Source organism: Gymnoscopelus braueri, assembly GCF_963280865.1.
Source record: "Gymnoscopelus braueri genome assembly, chromosome: 12".
NCBI classification, from domain to species: Eukaryota; Metazoa; Chordata; class Actinopteri; order Myctophiformes; family Myctophidae; genus Gymnoscopelus; species Gymnoscopelus braueri.
In genome coordinates this window covers 41,065,488-41,082,152 of record NC_137614.1, presented here as the reverse complement: position 1 = coordinate 41,082,152, position 16,665 = coordinate 41,065,488, and the positions used below count along the sequence as shown (strand labels likewise).

Here is a 16,665-nt window from a genome sequence, read left to right as displayed (position 1 = left end):
TTAGTATAACTCTGAGAGTATACAAATTACATTTGTTTACTCTCAGAGTTACAGATGAATGAATTAACACCTACTTACCTACCTACCTACAGTACCTACCTACCTACGTACCTACCTACCTACCTACCTACCTACCTACCTACCTACGTACCTACCTACCTACCTACCTACCTACCTACCTACCTACCTACGTACCTAACACCTACCTACAGTATAGCTACCTACATACAGTACATACATACATACATACATACATACATACATACATACATACATACATACATACATACATACATACATACATACATACATACATACATACATGTACCTACTTGCATACCTACTTACCTACCTACCTACCCACCTAGCTACCTACCGTGCGTAGCTAGCTAGTACCTACCTACCTACCTACCTACCTACCTACCTGCCTACCTTCCTTCCTACCTACCTACCTACCTACCTACCTACCTACCTACCTACCTACCTACCTACCTACCTACCTACCTACCTACCTACCGTGTCACCACTGAGCTTTCCCACGCAACACAACAATGGAGATTTATGAACTCCATATTTCTTCATTGTTTGCCTTTCCTCTCCCCACATTTTGCCGTGCGCGGTGTCCCTCTCCTCCTCTCCATTCATCAATAAGCCAATAGCATGCAGGCAGACCATACGCACGCACGCACACGGTCACACGCACGCACACGGTCACACGCACACACGCACACACGCGCACACACGCACGCACGCACGCACACACACACACACACACACACACACACACACACACACGCGCACACACACACACAGAGGCATGTTCCTGTCGCCTAGTTACCGCTCGGCAGCAGGTTGCCACAGAAACGGCCTCACAGTGGCTAAATGGGGAATGCTAATGCAGTCTTCTACGTTCCCTGCTGCAGTGGGCTCTCTGTGCCCAGTCCATTGCAATGTCTGTGCGTGCGTGTGCTTGTGCGTGTGTGCGAGCGTGCGTGTGTTAGTGAGTGCGTGTGCGGTGAACTGTTTCTCATGCACTTCCTAAACGGACCTCCTGAAATGCCGTTTGTACAATGGTTTCATTCTGTCCAACTATTTTACACTCCACTTAATTTTTCAATTAGTCCTCAAGCCATAACATTTTACTTTCCGTGTACAAATTCCTCATTTAAAGACCCAGGCCTAAAGACCCAGACCTAACCCATAAGAGCACAGTTTACAAGTCATTACTCCGCTCTGTTCTCTCACCAGCTCATAAATTATGCAGCAATTAATTCAAACTATGAAGAGAAAAAAAACTCTACACGATGCAAGAAGTTGCACTTCCCAAAAGCAGAAACAGAAATAACACGGTTGATTGACGCCGAGACGCCGGACAAGCTCTCAGCCGGGCCTGTATATGCACTCGCACAGAACAAATACACCTCCATCCATCTTGATGAGTGAGAAGGCTGGCTTTTCAAGGACTACAGACAGGTGCCGGCTGATTGATTCCGTTGGGTCTGCCTTCTCGTACCCTCCTACCACATCAGACCGCGACGCCGCTGTCCGTGGCCCGGAGGAAGCAGTGGTCGGAATGGGCCGGGGCAGGAGAGCTCGGCTGTAATGAGCTATACTTAATCAGCAGGAGAGGGCCTTCATCCGCAGCAGGCTCCCTCCAGGAGCGCTGTGTGAAGGGGTTGGACCTTTTCGACAAGCCTGCACTCACTGGAACAATCATCCCGTCTTGTATTAGTCTGCCGGGACTGTGTTGATGGAGTGCCGGGGAGAGATGGAGGCAGGAGCCATTAGCCGATGACTGATGAGCTTTAAAGGTTATTTGAGTAAAGCCAATTGTTTTGATGAAGTTAATGATTGATGCTATTGTTATCGCCGACGTTCCCGGGAGATTAATAATGATTACGCCCCGATTTTATGTCTGCCAAAAAGTAGAAAATGAGCTCGCCGTCAGGCAGAGGGGCTGCATGTTGGTCGTAAATGGGTTTTGTCACGTCCCCGAGTCAAGTCACGAAGCCTTAAAGCTGCTTAGCGACCTTCAGAACCAGGAGCCCAGTGCAGCGAGAGAGAGAGAGAGAGAGAGAGAGAGAGAGAGAGAGAGAGAGAGAGAGAGAGAGAGAGAGAGAGAGAGAGAGAGAGAGAGAGAGAGAGAGAGAGAGAGAGAGAGAGAGAGAGAGAGGACTCCTCAGGACACACAGGTGGTTTGTGTCGGTCACATGCAGATGCACTCATTTTTGTCTCTGTTTGCTCGATGCCACACACAGTGTGTGCGTTCGTGCGTGCGCGCGCACACTGTGTGTGTGTGTGTGTGTGTACTCTTAAGCTCTTAAACCCTATAATATACTTGGTTGATCGGGGTCACCCAGGGTTCTATCCTTGGTCCCCTCCTTTTTTCCCCCCTCCACACCAGATCTAGCCGATCTACAAATCGAGCCGATCACAACGAAGACATGGTTGAGAGCTTGGAGATCTGCCATTTTAGATGCTGCTATTTCCTGCTATACTTACGATCTTCTACATATAGATCTGGCCTGTGCCTGAATGTCCGCCTATATGTGTGAGTGTGCGTTATGCATGTGCAGCATGCTGACATGTCATTCCTCTTTTTGTTCCTCTCCAGATAACCAGTTCAGAATGTCCATCCTGGAGCGCTTGGAGCAGATGGAGAGACGGATGGCAGAGATGGCCAGCCACCAGCAGCAGAGCAGCGGAGGGATCGGCGGCTCAGGAGGCGGAGGAGGGGCAGGAGGAGGAGGAGCCGGGGGAGGAGGCGGTGGTGGTGGAGGGGGTGCCGGTGGAGGAGGAGGCAGCCAGTCACAGGTAAAAGGGGAGGTGCCAGATGTGGTATAGCTCACAGTGGTGGAAAAAGGGGCCAGTGAAAATAGTTTTTCTTAAGTAAAAGTATCAATACTGCATTGTAGAAATACCCTGATACAAGTAAAAATCCGGAATTCAAAATCGACTTGAGTAAAAGTACAAAAGTATTGGTATCAAAATGTTCTTGAAGTACCAAAAGTAGAAAGTACTCATTATGCAGAATGTCCCATTTTACAAGTTTTCAAATGTATAAAAATCTTTTGAAAATAGCCGATCTACAAGCTCACAGTGCGTCGCATTGCGATGCATTGTGAGCTTGTAGATCGGCTATTTTCAAATGGCCAAATTTGTTTTTAATTCTCCAAGTGTCTCCACCCCAGTCTCCACTTCATGAACCCCTATAGTCTGGGCGAGTCATAATAGGGGAAGATTCAGTGAAAATAGGCAAACATTAGCTGAAAATACTACAATCTACAAGCTTACAAGCGTGTAGATTGTAGTTGTGAGCATGTACTGTAGATCTGCTATTTTTGGCACGCTTTCCCGACCTGAATTCTCCCTGATTATCCTGTAGAGTGAGCACAGGGCCATAACATTTAAATTATTCCAACCTTATCCTTAAAAGGCTGTATAGTAAACAGAGGCAGTGTTTACAGTATAGTTACTGTATACACAGAGAATAGAATGGAGTGGGGTTTTGCTATACAGTTCTTTGTTGTTGAGTCCGGACAAATCAGTTTCTTTTTGCTTGTCTCTCTGTGTGTGTGTGTGTGTGTGTGTGTGTGTGTCTGTGTCTGTGTCTGTGTCTGTGTGTGTGTGTGTGTGTGTGTGTGTGTGTGTGTGTGTGTGTGTGTGTGTGTGTGTGTGTGTGTGTGTGTGTGTGTGTGTGCGCGCGTGCGCAGTGTGTATTGGGTCAGAACCAGGCCAGCAGCTCCTTCGAGAGCCGTGTGGTGGTGGTGTGTGAGAAGATGATGAGTCGGGCCTGCTGGGCCAAGTCCAAACATCTCATCCACTCCAAGACCTTCAGAGGAATGACCCTGCTTCACCTGGCTGCAGGCCAGGGCTACGCCACACTCATCCAGACTCTCATCAAGTGGCGGTGAGGAAGCCAGGGGTGCAACAGTTAATCAAAGTAATCGATCTGATCGATTATGCAAAAGAATTGATCATTTCATGAAATAATCGATGAATCTGTCCCTATTTTAGGCATGCCATTATAGGCGAAAAGTTACAATTTAAACAATAGTGAAAATAGCAAGCTCACGACGGGTCACGATGCGATGCGTTGTGACAAAAATGTGACGCTTCGCAGAGGGTGTCACTTACTGGCGCTGCTAATTACACCACAGAGACCAGACTACATTCACTTCCATTTTTTGCAGACGCTGTGGGCGAGTGGCAGTGGCGAGCTCAGAACATTGTGATACACAGTGTGACGTGACGCGTTGTTGACACTTGTCACGCAAAGCATAAACTGACCTTAAGATGTCTTTATGCAGTACTTTAAAGCCTGACTCATACTTTGTTGTCGCATGGCATAAACAATAGTTGACCTGCAACCTCACAATGTGTCGTGGATGCGACGCATTGTTTAGGCTTAATGTGTATCCTTGAGACCTTCCATTCACACTGAGGAAGAGATAAAGATTCCCAGACAATTCTGTCATACTAATTGTGGTCTATTTCCCCACCCAGCACCAAGCATGCTGACAGCATTGACCTGGAGCTGGAGGTGGACCCTCTCAACGTGGACCACTTCTCCTGCACACCTCTGGTAAGTGGAAATGTGAAAATCTGTAGTAGACTAGTGACTCTCAACCTTTTTAGTTTCAGGCAACCCATGTTTATATGCATTAGGCCACGGACCCTCATCTTCACTGTAAAATCCTAATTTTTTATCTTAAGTAGATGAGTCTTATTATAGTTAACTAAAACGAATGAAGTTACAATGAAGGCACAACGACTAAATTGGGGAGAAAATGGTTTAGATAAATGCACAAAAAAAGGACAAAAAAAAACAGCTAAGCTGAACGATTAGAACTTTTCTGTTGATCTGTTGGCTGCAGTGGTGTAAAGTAACTAAGTACATTTACTCAAGTACTGTACTTAAGTACAATTTTGAGGTATTTATACTTTACTAGAGTATATCCAATTTTCAGTCATTTTACTTCTACTCCAAATATTATACTTTTACTCTATTAGAATTATTCGAAAACTTTAGATAGTTACTTTGTAGATTTGTATTATTATTACAAAACATACATTAACCACTTCAGCCCTATATACATTTTGGCCATTTGAAAATAGCTGATCTACAAGCTCACAATGCTTGTACTGTAGATCAGCTATTTTCAAAAGATTTATACATTTCATACATTTTAATTTGTGAAATGGGACATTCTGCATAATGAGTACTTTCTACTTTTGGTACTTTAACACTTTAACACATTTTGATACCAATACTTTTTGCCAGACCCAGGGGGTCGGGCCTACATGAGGCTTTGTCGGTCCCCCTCTCCAAACGTTTTCGTCCATACATGGGCATAAAAGAGGGGGGTCGGGCCTACATGAGGCTTTGTCGGTCCCCCTCTCCAAACGTTTTCGTCCATACATGGGCATAAAAGAGGTCTGTCTTCTGTCCTCTTTTTGATTGGCCAAGCTTAGCGTGACGTAGTGCTCTGATCTTTCAACCACTAGGGGTCTGGCAGTACCAGGTCTCCTGGTTCCCTTGTTTTTTTTACCCAAGTACATTTTTTATTCCGGACTTTTACTTGTAACAAAGTATTTTTACTGTTGCAGTATTGATACTTTTACTTAAGTAAACAATGTGAGCATTTTTTCCACCACTGGGTTGGCTGACCTCTCTGACCGCCGCTTTCGTTCCAACAGATGTGGGCGTGTGCGCTGGGTCACCTGGAGGCGGCGGTCGTCCTGTACAAATGGGACCGCCGCGCGCTGGCCATCCCCGACTCCCTGGGCCGCCTGCCCCTCTCCATCGCCCGGTCCCGCGGCCACACCAAGCTGGCCGAGTGTCTGGAGCAGCTGCAGAGGGAAGAGCAGCAGCAGACGCCCGTCGCCCCTCTGCAGACGCCCGCGGGCCGCATGTCCTTCTCCCCCGCCCCCGATGCCACCGCCGCCACGGACAACTGGATGGTCCAATGGGCCAACGACAGCGCCGTCGCAGCCGGCGGCGGGAAGAAAGGCGGCGGCTCGGCCTCCACCACCACCTCCTCCTCCTCCTCCACCACCTCCACCACCAGCGCCACCAACCTCAACCCAGGTCAGTGGCAGTGTTGGAAAGTAACTTTTAAGTACATTTACTCTCAAGTGCTGTACTTACAGTAAGTACTATCTTTAGGTATTTGTACTTGGGTATTTCCAATTAACAATACTTTTACTTCTACTCCACTACATCTCAGAGGCAAATATTGTACTTTTACTCCACAACAATTATTTGAAAACTTTAGTTACTAGTTACTTTGTAGATTTTGATTATTATTACAAAACATACATTAACCACTCCAGCCCTATATACATTTCGGCCATTTGAAAATAGCAGATCTACAAGCTCACAATGCGTCGCATCGCGACGCATTGTGAGCTTGTTGATCGACTATTTTCAAAAGGTTTTTATACATTTGAAAACTTGAAATGGGACATTCTGCATAATGAGTACTTTTACTTTTGGTACTTTAAGTACATTTTGATACCAATACTTTTGTACTTTTACCCAAGTAGATTTTGACTTTCACTTGTAACAGAGTATTTCTACATTGCAGTATTGATACTTTTACTTAAGTAAAACATTTGAGTACCTTTTCCACCACTGGTCAGTGGACACCAGAGTGTAACAGCGCTATAGGGCGGGTCATAAGTGCACTATAAGCCAGTTAACCCATTCAATCCCGGAACGCATCTGTGTCATTTTTTTATTTCTTAGGCTGTTCAAAAATAGGAGATATACAAGCTCATAGCGCGGCACCGAGTGAGCTTGTAGACCCGCTATCTTTTAGAAAAATCATGACAATTTGTGCAAATCTTATGTTAGCTATATTTTTAAAGCTAACATTTGTAACTCAAATCTTTGCTTCTGGGGAGGGGGGTCCCTGGAACAAAATACTTTGAGATGTTAGGATTTAGAAAGCATTTTGTAGAAACCCCCCAGAAGCAAAGATATGAGTTACAAATGTTTGCTTTAAAAATATATGTCAAAGATTTTCACGAATTTTGACGATTAAAAAAGAAATAGCAGATCTACAAGCTCATAGCTATGAGCTTGTAGATCTGTCATTTTTTAATAGCCAAAAGTATAAAATAATGGTTATGGCTCAAATCTAAAATGACACCGATGCGTTCCCGGATTCAATGGGTTAAAGGTAGTGTCAAGTGATTTTTCTTTGTTATAATGACTGTTATATAGCTCTATATTCTGATAGAAATCATTGACACAGAGTGTTTGCTCCCCATCTCTCCAGCTTGTTAGTAAACTGAAAATACCTTTTCAGGTCGAGATACAAATTTGATCGTATCAAAACTCATACAGGATGCAGGATAAACAAGTGAAATTAAAAATGAAAGTGATGATTAGCAGGCAAAACTGGAATCGTTGATAAATCATCTCTGTGGGGTTCTCTCTCCTGATCATTTTTGTTATTATACGTTGTGTAAAATGATTGATTTCTTTATTAAGTAGCTGTGTATTAAGTGGAATAATGAACAGCGAGGCAGTCATTATTGATAAATACACCTCTTCAGGATGACTCGAGACCACTCCACTCCGGGGATATATTTCTCAATAATGACCACCTCGCTGTTCATTATCGCTTATATGTGAGTGAAAGAGTGAAAGATGAGTCACATTTCTTTGAAGGCTTCCAGGAGAAATCAAACCAACATCAGGGACTTCTACCTGCATGTAATTTTCCTACTATTTTATAGCATTTAAGTGGGCACAGGGGGCACCAATGGTCACACTTGGTCACACATATTTTGGGCAATTCATTTATAGGCAAAAATGGTCGGAAATTGTTGTTCAAGAATTGTGAAAAATAGCAAATCTACAAACTCACGAAGCAATGCAACGAATCGCATCATTCGTGCTTAAGTACACGCACAACCTCACACGAAACCTTGACACTTTGATCAAATCCCGTTTCAGCATGTAGTAGTATTTGAACATTATGTTCACTTCACATGCTGAGTGAGCTCGCACTAATTCTAAAAAGTTGAACACGGCAAATCAAACCAATCATATATCATTCATATTAATCAAACCAATAGTCATAAAATCCATATTTCATATTTCCCCTTACAGGGGCTTAGGAATTCTTAAGTCAGCACAATAGCACTTCTAAAGGCTAATTTATACTTCGTCACACGTCTCCTTCGACAAAAATGTCACTCGACAAAAATGACCTATATTTCAACTGGGGAAAAAGTGCCTTTCGCCACTTTTTTTCTGTTGAAACTCTGTTGAGCGAACAGCAAAGTGTAATTTAGCCTTTACAGTGGCCAAGGAGTCTATGACCCCCAAAAATCTCCCGTTGTTTGTCGTTTTGCGCACTCGTCATTTTCTCGTTTACCTTGCAGACTTGAGAAGGCCCAGATCAGAGCCCTCCAACTACTACAGCAGCGAGTGCCAGAGAGACCTGCCGCAGGCCAAGAAACACAAACCCAACCCGGAACTGTTTCAGGCCCGGCCCGACAAGGCCATGTCGGTCCCTCTGAATCTAGAGCAGCAGCAGCTCCACAAGCTGTCCACCAGCCCCAAGAGCATGTCTTCGGAAGGCCTCGGCCCGGACAAGGGCCTCTCTGGAGGGGGGGCCAGCACAGGGGGGGCGGCCAGATGGAGCTCAAGGGAGACTTTCTCTGCCAGCGGTGGCTCTGGTAGGAAAGGGTCAGGCGGCGTCGGCGGCGCCGCCAGCGGTCTGGGGAAGGAGAAGCTGGCTAATCGGCTACGACAGCGAGAGCAGCTGGGCATGCTGGTGATGGCAGACAGAGAGATGGTGGACACCGACCTGCTCTCCTACCGAGAAGATCTGGAGAACCAGGACTGTCTCACGCAGATGGACGACTTGCAGGTGAGTGAAGGAACTTGTCTTTTGTCTCATTAACCACTTAAACCCCAGGATCCATGTTCTGAGGGAAAACTTTTGCAGAAAGTAGCAAGCTTACAATGCGTCGCGTGCGACACGTTGTAAGCTTGTCGATCTGCTTTTTTCTGCGAAGATATTTAATGTAGAGCGAAAACATAAAATACACTTTCATGTCCTACCCAAGATTTGAACTCGGGTCTCCCACACAAGTGCTGACATTTTCATTTTACCACTGAGCTAATAGAGCCCGGCCTGCTCACTCAGGGGAGAAATTCAGGCAGAACCATTTTTGAACCAGTGTGGTCCTACAAGACCTCACGATCTACAATAAATGTATCAATGGAACTAATACAACTACTGCAGTTGTATTAGTTACATTATATTAACCTACTCTGCCATACAGATTGGTAAAAAAAAGAAGAAGGTGACAGTGTAGCTTTAAGCTTAACCACTTAAATAAGCTCTCGAGCTTTTTTATTGTTTTGACACATTATGTACAAACATATGCTCATGTTTACTCATTTTTGTCAATTAAAAACATCAGCCAATGGTGCCTGTGTTCATAGAACTAGAGATACAATGCGTAGCTATCGTTATATCAGTTATAGTTTTGAATTTAATTATCTTTTCCGCTCTGGAAATGTGTCCTGATTCCTCATCTTGATTGACGCTACTGAGACTATAACATTCAGTAGAGTGCATACTGGCGCCAACCGGTTTTTGGTTTTGGGGCCGGTCAACGTGGCTGATAAGATTCAATTTCATTGGCCAAATGTGAAATTGAATGTTAATGTAAATTAATGTAATACACTTCATGTGCGTGTTTGCAGATACGTGTGTGTGTGTGTGTGTGTGTGTGTGTGTGTGCGCGTGTGTGTGTGTGTGTGTGTGTGTGTGTGCGTGTGTGCGTGTGTGTGTGTGTGTGTGTGTGTGTGTGTGTGTGTGTGCGTGCGTGCGTGCGTGCGTGCGTGCGTGCGTGCGTGCGTGCGTGCGTGCGTGCGTGCGTGCGTGCGTGCGTGCGTGCGTGCGTGCGTGCGTGCGTGCGTGCGTGCGTGCGTGCGTGCGTGCGTGCGTGCGTGCGTGCGTGCGTGTGTGCGTGTGTGCGTGTGCGCACGCACGGTGCACCACCCAACCGATCGCTACACTTCGTTACTGTAGCGCAGCGCTTCTTTCCACCACTTTTATCAAAGAATCACTGTTCTTGCGTTTATAGTTTCCTGAAACATAATTTATCTACTCCATCATGCCGGTGTGACGCTTGCCAAAAAGAACAGAAAGTAGGCGATTGATATATCTACAAGCTATCAGTAGATCTACACGATTACGCCACATCGTGTGTGGTGTAGGCTTGTAGATCTGCTCTTTTTGGTACGCGACACCATCACACTAAAGAGCATAACTAGGCCGGACATGCGAGGCTGCGAGCATGAGAGGCTTTGCATTTCATTCAGCCTTTACATACAGTAGTAGCCTACATAAACAGGTTATTTTTTGTTACAATCATGTTTACTGTTTCATGATGTCAAATAGGAAGTCACTTGCCTGCAATGTTTCAGCAACTTCTTCCAATACTTTGCTCCATTTCATTGACAGAGTCAGTGTGCTTGCATTGTGTATTATATCCGCGTTGGTGAGACTTTTACAGATTGTAGAAACTCGCTCATTGCAACGAATGTATTAATGATGTCATTTTGTGACATATCTGAAGATGACGGTTCGGATTTATCCGTCATTGTAGCTACCGCGATGTGATGCATTGACTGATCATTTATTGCCCCGTTTCATGTTGGTCAGTTGCAGTTGTGAAATTTGAAATGTTATAAGTAAAAGTCCATAATTAAAAATGTACTTGGGTAAAAGTACAAATGTTTTGGCATCAAAATATACTTAAAGTACCAAAAGTAAAAGTAGCCTAGCCATTATGCAGAATGTCCCATTTCACAGGTTTCAAATGTATTCAAATCTTTAAAATAGCTGATCTACAAGCTCTCTACGCGCTGCGATGCAACACGTTGTGAGTTTGTAGTTCGGCTATTTTCAAAGTTTCCAAAGTTTAAATAGGGCTGAATGCATGTTTTGTAATAATAATACAAATCTACAAAGTAACTAACTAAAGTTTTCTAACAATTGTAGTGGATTAAAAAGTACAAAATTTGACTCTGAGATGTAGTGGAGTAGAAGTAAAAGTATAGAACATTGGAAATAATCCAGTTAATTAAAAGTACCTCAAAATTGGCTGTGTTTATTGCGAGGCGCAGGAGGGCAGTAAGCTACAGTAGTAGTAGACAGCAGGCTCTCAGAAAGCCACACTGAATGGACCGTATGTTCATAGAAAAACTTCAATTATTATTTTAATGGTTGTGTTACTTTATTTGATATCTAAATAATTATTATAATTAAAAAAAATTTTATTTTCATTCTTCCAACTGGCCAAGATGGCTGGCAATATTTATATTTAATGGCCAATTACGGGCCAAAACTTTTAAACAACCAATGGCTTTCCAGCTAACGGAAACCTTGTTGCCAACACTTTGCAACTGCTAAGATGACATTTCCACCTGAAATACAACTTTTTATGTCATTTCTACCAGGAGACAAACATAATCACAATGTTTTGATGGAGGTAACACAAAAAAGCAAAATCATAACATCAAAAGCAGAATCTCAATGAATGGCACAATTTCACTTCTCTACACGGACACATCCTTGCACATGCACATGCACATGCACATGCACATGCACATGCACATGCACATGCACATGCACATGCACATGCACACGCACACGCACACGCACACGCACACGCACACACACACGCACACACACACACACACACACGTGCTCGCACACATACACGCTAGGCATACCTGGCTTCGCTGTTGACCTCCATCACTGCATAATAAAGTCCCTCCATTGATCCAGGCCTGCAGCCATCCATCTCAGTCTCACCAGGCCAGTGAGCTATGAAGATCTGGATCAGGCCTCTCAATAACATCATTACCACCAGCATTATTCTCTCCATTATCATTAGCCCCTGTCATTTTTCATCCACACTCACACTGCCAAACATTGCCGCAGCCTTCAGAACAAATAAGAGGCACAATCACCAAATGAACCAGGCTAGGGAGAGATCCAAACCACACCACATTGACTGAGGCTATATTCACACTGGCCGCCAGAATCTCAATTTGTATCCAGATTGTAATCAGATTCAGAGTTTTTTTTATCAAGTCGTTACAGGAAAACACAAATATTATGATTCAGATTTGAAATGCGATTTTAATCGGATTCCTAGTCTGGACACTGAAGCCTAATTTAAGGGGTTTTCGCATCAAGCACTATCCCTTTATACTTCATCGTCCTACGGTGTCACTCACCAAAAATAGCCGATCAGCTATTTTGGCGAGCATAAACATGAAGCATTACTCAAGCCTACGTCGTTACGTCGTTATACCACAACAACCAATGCAGATAGTTTGACATTGCCAGAATGCATAAAATCCGATTTGAAAAACGAATCGGATTTGCCTGCAGTCTGAACGAAAGCCTTTTGGTTCTGTTCTCAGATCAGCGTGGCTGTTTTTCCTCCCGTGCAGGTGAACATGATGACTCTGGCAGAACACATCATAGAGGCCACACCGGAGCGGATCAAACGGGAGAACTTCTCCAACGTGGACGCCGTGCCCTTGGACACCAGCGGAGTGAGCAACACCATGAACTGGCTGGCCAACTACCTGGGCGACGTGGAGCAGCTGCCCAGCATCATCCACCTGCGGTGAGGAACGCTTGGTGGAGTCAAGCTGAAATGCGCAGCTTTCATTTAACTCACTCAAGCCGGGAAACCATCTGTGTCATTTTAGATTTGAGCTATTAGCACATTGGTTCTCAAAGTGGGGTCCGGGGACCCCCAGGGGTAGCAACATACGTTTTTTCAGAAAACTGTTAGGATTCAGAAGACATTTTTATAATTGGCCTCAGGTCTAAATCTGAAGAGAGAACAAAAAAAAACATTGTTTTTCATGGCTGTAGTCAGATTGCAGACCTGTTGATGCGTCTTTCAGAGCACGGTTCTATTTTCTAGTCGACGGGGGACACAGACCACCAAAATACAATGTCTATACGGCACACAGGCATTGACAAGTTCAAACTTGTATTGCAGTGTGTGTATGTAATTTGTGTTTTCACTTGTTTGACTGTTCTACATTCTCTTTTGAGAAACAGACAGAAGTTCATTTTTATTCAAACAGACAAAGCTCTGCACACATCCTGAAAAATAATAGGCTTGTCTGTGTTCATAGAACCGTCTGCACATATTAGTTGGAGACATCTGTGATTTGAATGGCAAAATGATGTATGAATAGAACAACGTAGAAAAGTACCCTGTTCTAGATGACGCCAAGTTCAAGGTTCAAGTTCAAGAGCTCAGCATTGCCGGTCGGAGGGCAGGGTTGCAGGCGAAACAGAGAGAAGAGAGAGAGAGGAGCTATGATTCTAACTGGATTTAATCGTTGACATGCATAGCCTTACTGTGATTATGGCAGTAAACCAAGTTTATCTGTTTTTCTCAAAAGTCAGGTTTTGCTTGCAAGTACTTCCTACAGTTTCTGGCAATCTTTGTTACAACTTACCGCTATGTTTTCAAACGTTTGTAATACAAAATAAAAACATCAGGCAATAAAACAGTTTAAGGTCCTTACACACCTGCCGAATATTTTTTTTTTTAAACTGTTGTAGAACGCAAATATTACACGGTGATAAAGCAACAACATTTTTATTCAGAACAAGGTCGATTTTTCACATGAACTTTTCACATAAATGAGGCATCTTTGCATTTCCCTGGTGGTCTTTAGGCATGCATAAAAGTTCCAATGTTTTCTTACCGCCCACAGATCTCTGTACAGCGAGCCCCTGACCCCATCCTCCAACCCCAGCCTCAGTCCAGGGGGGTCTCCGCTGAGAGAAGCCCCCCTGGAGAGGTCCGCCCTGCCCTCCCCGGCGGACTGGAGCGAGTTCATCAACGCCTCCAACAGCAAGGTGGAGCGAGACCTGGCCCAGCTGACTCTGTCGGACCCCGAGCAGAGAGAGCTGTACGAGGCCGCCCGCCTGGTACAAACCGCCTTCCGCAAGTACAAGGTATACAGGCCTCAGGGCTCGGGTGTGTCACATGACTCGTGTGTGCACCGTCTCCCGCTGTGGGCGAGGTTTACGTTGTGTTAAGATTTAAAGGACGCATCTGAGGGGTTTCACTTACTGCATTAATGACGGATGACATGTGACAGCAGGGGGACAATCCTGACTGGTACATCTAGGTGCGAGCTTCAGAGGTGCGACGCAGTTTGTCTCCTCTCTGGGAGATGTTCCACAAAATGTTCTATCCACGTTCATATATTTTTGTCTCCACCTCTGTCTCTGTTTCTCTCCTTTGTATATACAGAACTGTATATATATATATATATATACATGTAGCAACTCTGATTAAAAACTAATCTATTTGTATGATGTGCTATATGAAGTTCAAAGTCCTCTGGCCCTGTGGTTTCAGCATGGGAACGATGGCTTGAGCGGAGCATGGCCTGCACTGCCCCCCCCCCTACACCCCCCACACCCTCGCTCCGATTAAAACCGATTAAGCTCACCTCTTTTTAAATCTCTCTCTCTCTCTCTCTCTCTCTCTCTCTCTCTCTCTCTCTCTCTCTCTCTCTCTCTCTCTCTCTCTCTCTCTCTCTCTCTCTCTCTCTCTCTCTCTCTCCTGTCTAAGTCACCTGCGTTGGTTCCCGCTGCTGCCTGCCCTTAATTAGCACAACACACACACACACTGCCAAGTCCCTCGCTCTGCCCGACCCCCGTGCCTCACCTCGCTACCCCTCCCCCCTGTGGCTCCTTTTAATGAGTTTCCGTGTATCAAACTGTTCGCTGTCATTCACATCCTCTCTTGTTGTTACCCCTCTGCCGGCTGGCTCTTAGGTGGACGGCTGTCTCTCTCTGTGTCCCCCCCCGCCCCCACCCCCACACCCGGCCCAGGCCGGGAACACAGCCCAAAGCGGAGAGAGAGTCTCACAGCCGCAGTGCAGCAGCTCACCCAACTCGCCCACATGGCCCCGTTTGGCCTCCGGCGAGGCCTGGAGTTTACGTGGGGGCCTAAGGGCGCAGACACCTTCCAGGGGTGTCGTGGGTCATGGGCCAAACAGGAGGGTTTCCGTAAGGGAGACCTGACCAGAGGCTTGTCATGACCTTTGTGGCATGAACAACAGCTCCTATTTGTCACCTCTGACCTCTCCTCACTCTACTCTCCCCCACAGGGGAGGCCACTCCGAGAGCAACAGGAAGTAGCCGCAGCCGTTATTCAACGCTGCTATAAGAAGTACAAACAGGTAGGTTACAGTGGTGTACAGTTACTCGAGTACTGTGCTATTTTGAGGTATTTCTTACTTTACTTGAGTGTGTCGAATTTTTCAAAACACTATATATACTTTAGTATACTTTAGTTACTAGATTCTTTATTATTAATACAAAACCCTACTTAATATTAAGCTATTTGAAAAGAGCCTCTCGGAACATCTCAACGCGTTGTGAGCTTTTAGATCTGCAATTTTCGAAGGAATTTCTCAAAATATCTTCATCGGCATCTACTTTTGGTACTTAAAGTACATTTTGCTTTCTGATACTTTTGTACTTTTACTTAAGTAAAGATGTCGAATACAGGACTTTTACTTAACAACAGAGTAACAGAGTATTTATACATTGTGCTATTGATACTTTTACTTCCACCAGTTATTGACAATCAGTAGATATGAATTCTTAGAATTCATGAGTCTAACTCAGGGGTCTTCAACAGGGGGTCCGGGACCCCTAGGAGGTCCTCAGGGTTAATACAGGGGAGCCGCCAAATCTTTGTGTGATAGGATATATTTTTAACATTAATGCCATTACTGAGGAGAACTTTAGCCAAAAATAGCTGATCTACAAGCTCACAACCCCTCGCAGCGCAAGGCGTTGTGAGCTTGTAGATCGGCACATTAACATCAATCTATGGAAAAGTTTAATCTGCAACACAATGTTATACAATATGTAGTGGGGGGTCCCTGCTTCATCTCTCTCTCAGCTAAGGGGTCCTTGGCCTGAAAAAAACGAAGACCCCTGATCCAACTTAACACTCCCTGAAAGTGTTTTCACAAGCTTCTTCCAAGCCTTGACTGATCTTATGTTATGCTAGTCCATGATTCACAATCTTTCACTTTTTTCTGTTTACAAGCTAACATGGATAGCCTTGAAGGTAACACCTTTTCAGTGTCCTAGATCCCACTGCCGACAGCCATTATATTTGACCAGACTATACAGTATTTCTATGTCAAAGCACTTTTTTTTGTAATACTACTGGCACACACACACACACACACACACACACACACACACACACACATACACACACACACACATATTCATACAGTACTCCTGAGTGTATAAGTGTGCGTGCGTCAGTGTTGCCAGATGGGAAATGTTGAATTGTCGTACTGGAGGCTTAAAATGTTCGTATTTGAAAGAAAACTATCGTACACAGCCAAAAAAGATAAATCACACGTGTAAATATGTAATTACACAAAAATGTGCGTATTTAGTGTAAGAAACAACCTTGTTTGAGACTCCTACGTGACAAATACGCATCACACATATTGCGTGGAAGTAGGCAACTTCCTGGACCAAATAAAAGCCTGAAACTGGACTGGAAAGACGCGACCGTGTTTTTAATGCCTCCAAGTAC

At 44.6% G+C, this 16,665-nt stretch overlaps 1 protein-coding gene across 1 annotated transcript in view; it reads left to right on the top strand.

Moving 5' to 3' along the window:
• LOC308096574 (calmodulin-binding transcription activator 1-like) overlaps window positions 1-16,665 on the top strand; it is a gene marked incomplete at both ends in the record, with an annotated part of 423,392 nt that overhangs the window by 399,657 nt on the left and 7,070 nt on the right. The window contains 9 exons of the mRNA XM_080443991.1: window positions 2,615-2,826; window positions 3,735-3,910; window positions 4,507-4,585; window positions 5,701-6,091; window positions 8,401-8,891; window positions 12,503-12,681; window positions 13,796-14,039; window positions 15,206-15,277; window positions 16,159-16,179. Coding sequence (XP_080300117.1) covers window positions 2,615-2,826; window positions 3,735-3,910; window positions 4,507-4,585; window positions 5,701-6,091; window positions 8,401-8,891; window positions 12,503-12,681; window positions 13,796-14,039; window positions 15,206-15,277; window positions 16,159-16,179 — 1,865 coding nt within the window. The remainder of the gene's footprint in view (window positions 1-2,614; window positions 2,827-3,734; window positions 3,911-4,506; window positions 4,586-5,700; window positions 6,092-8,400; window positions 8,892-12,502; window positions 12,682-13,795; window positions 14,040-15,205; window positions 15,278-16,158; window positions 16,180-16,665) is intronic.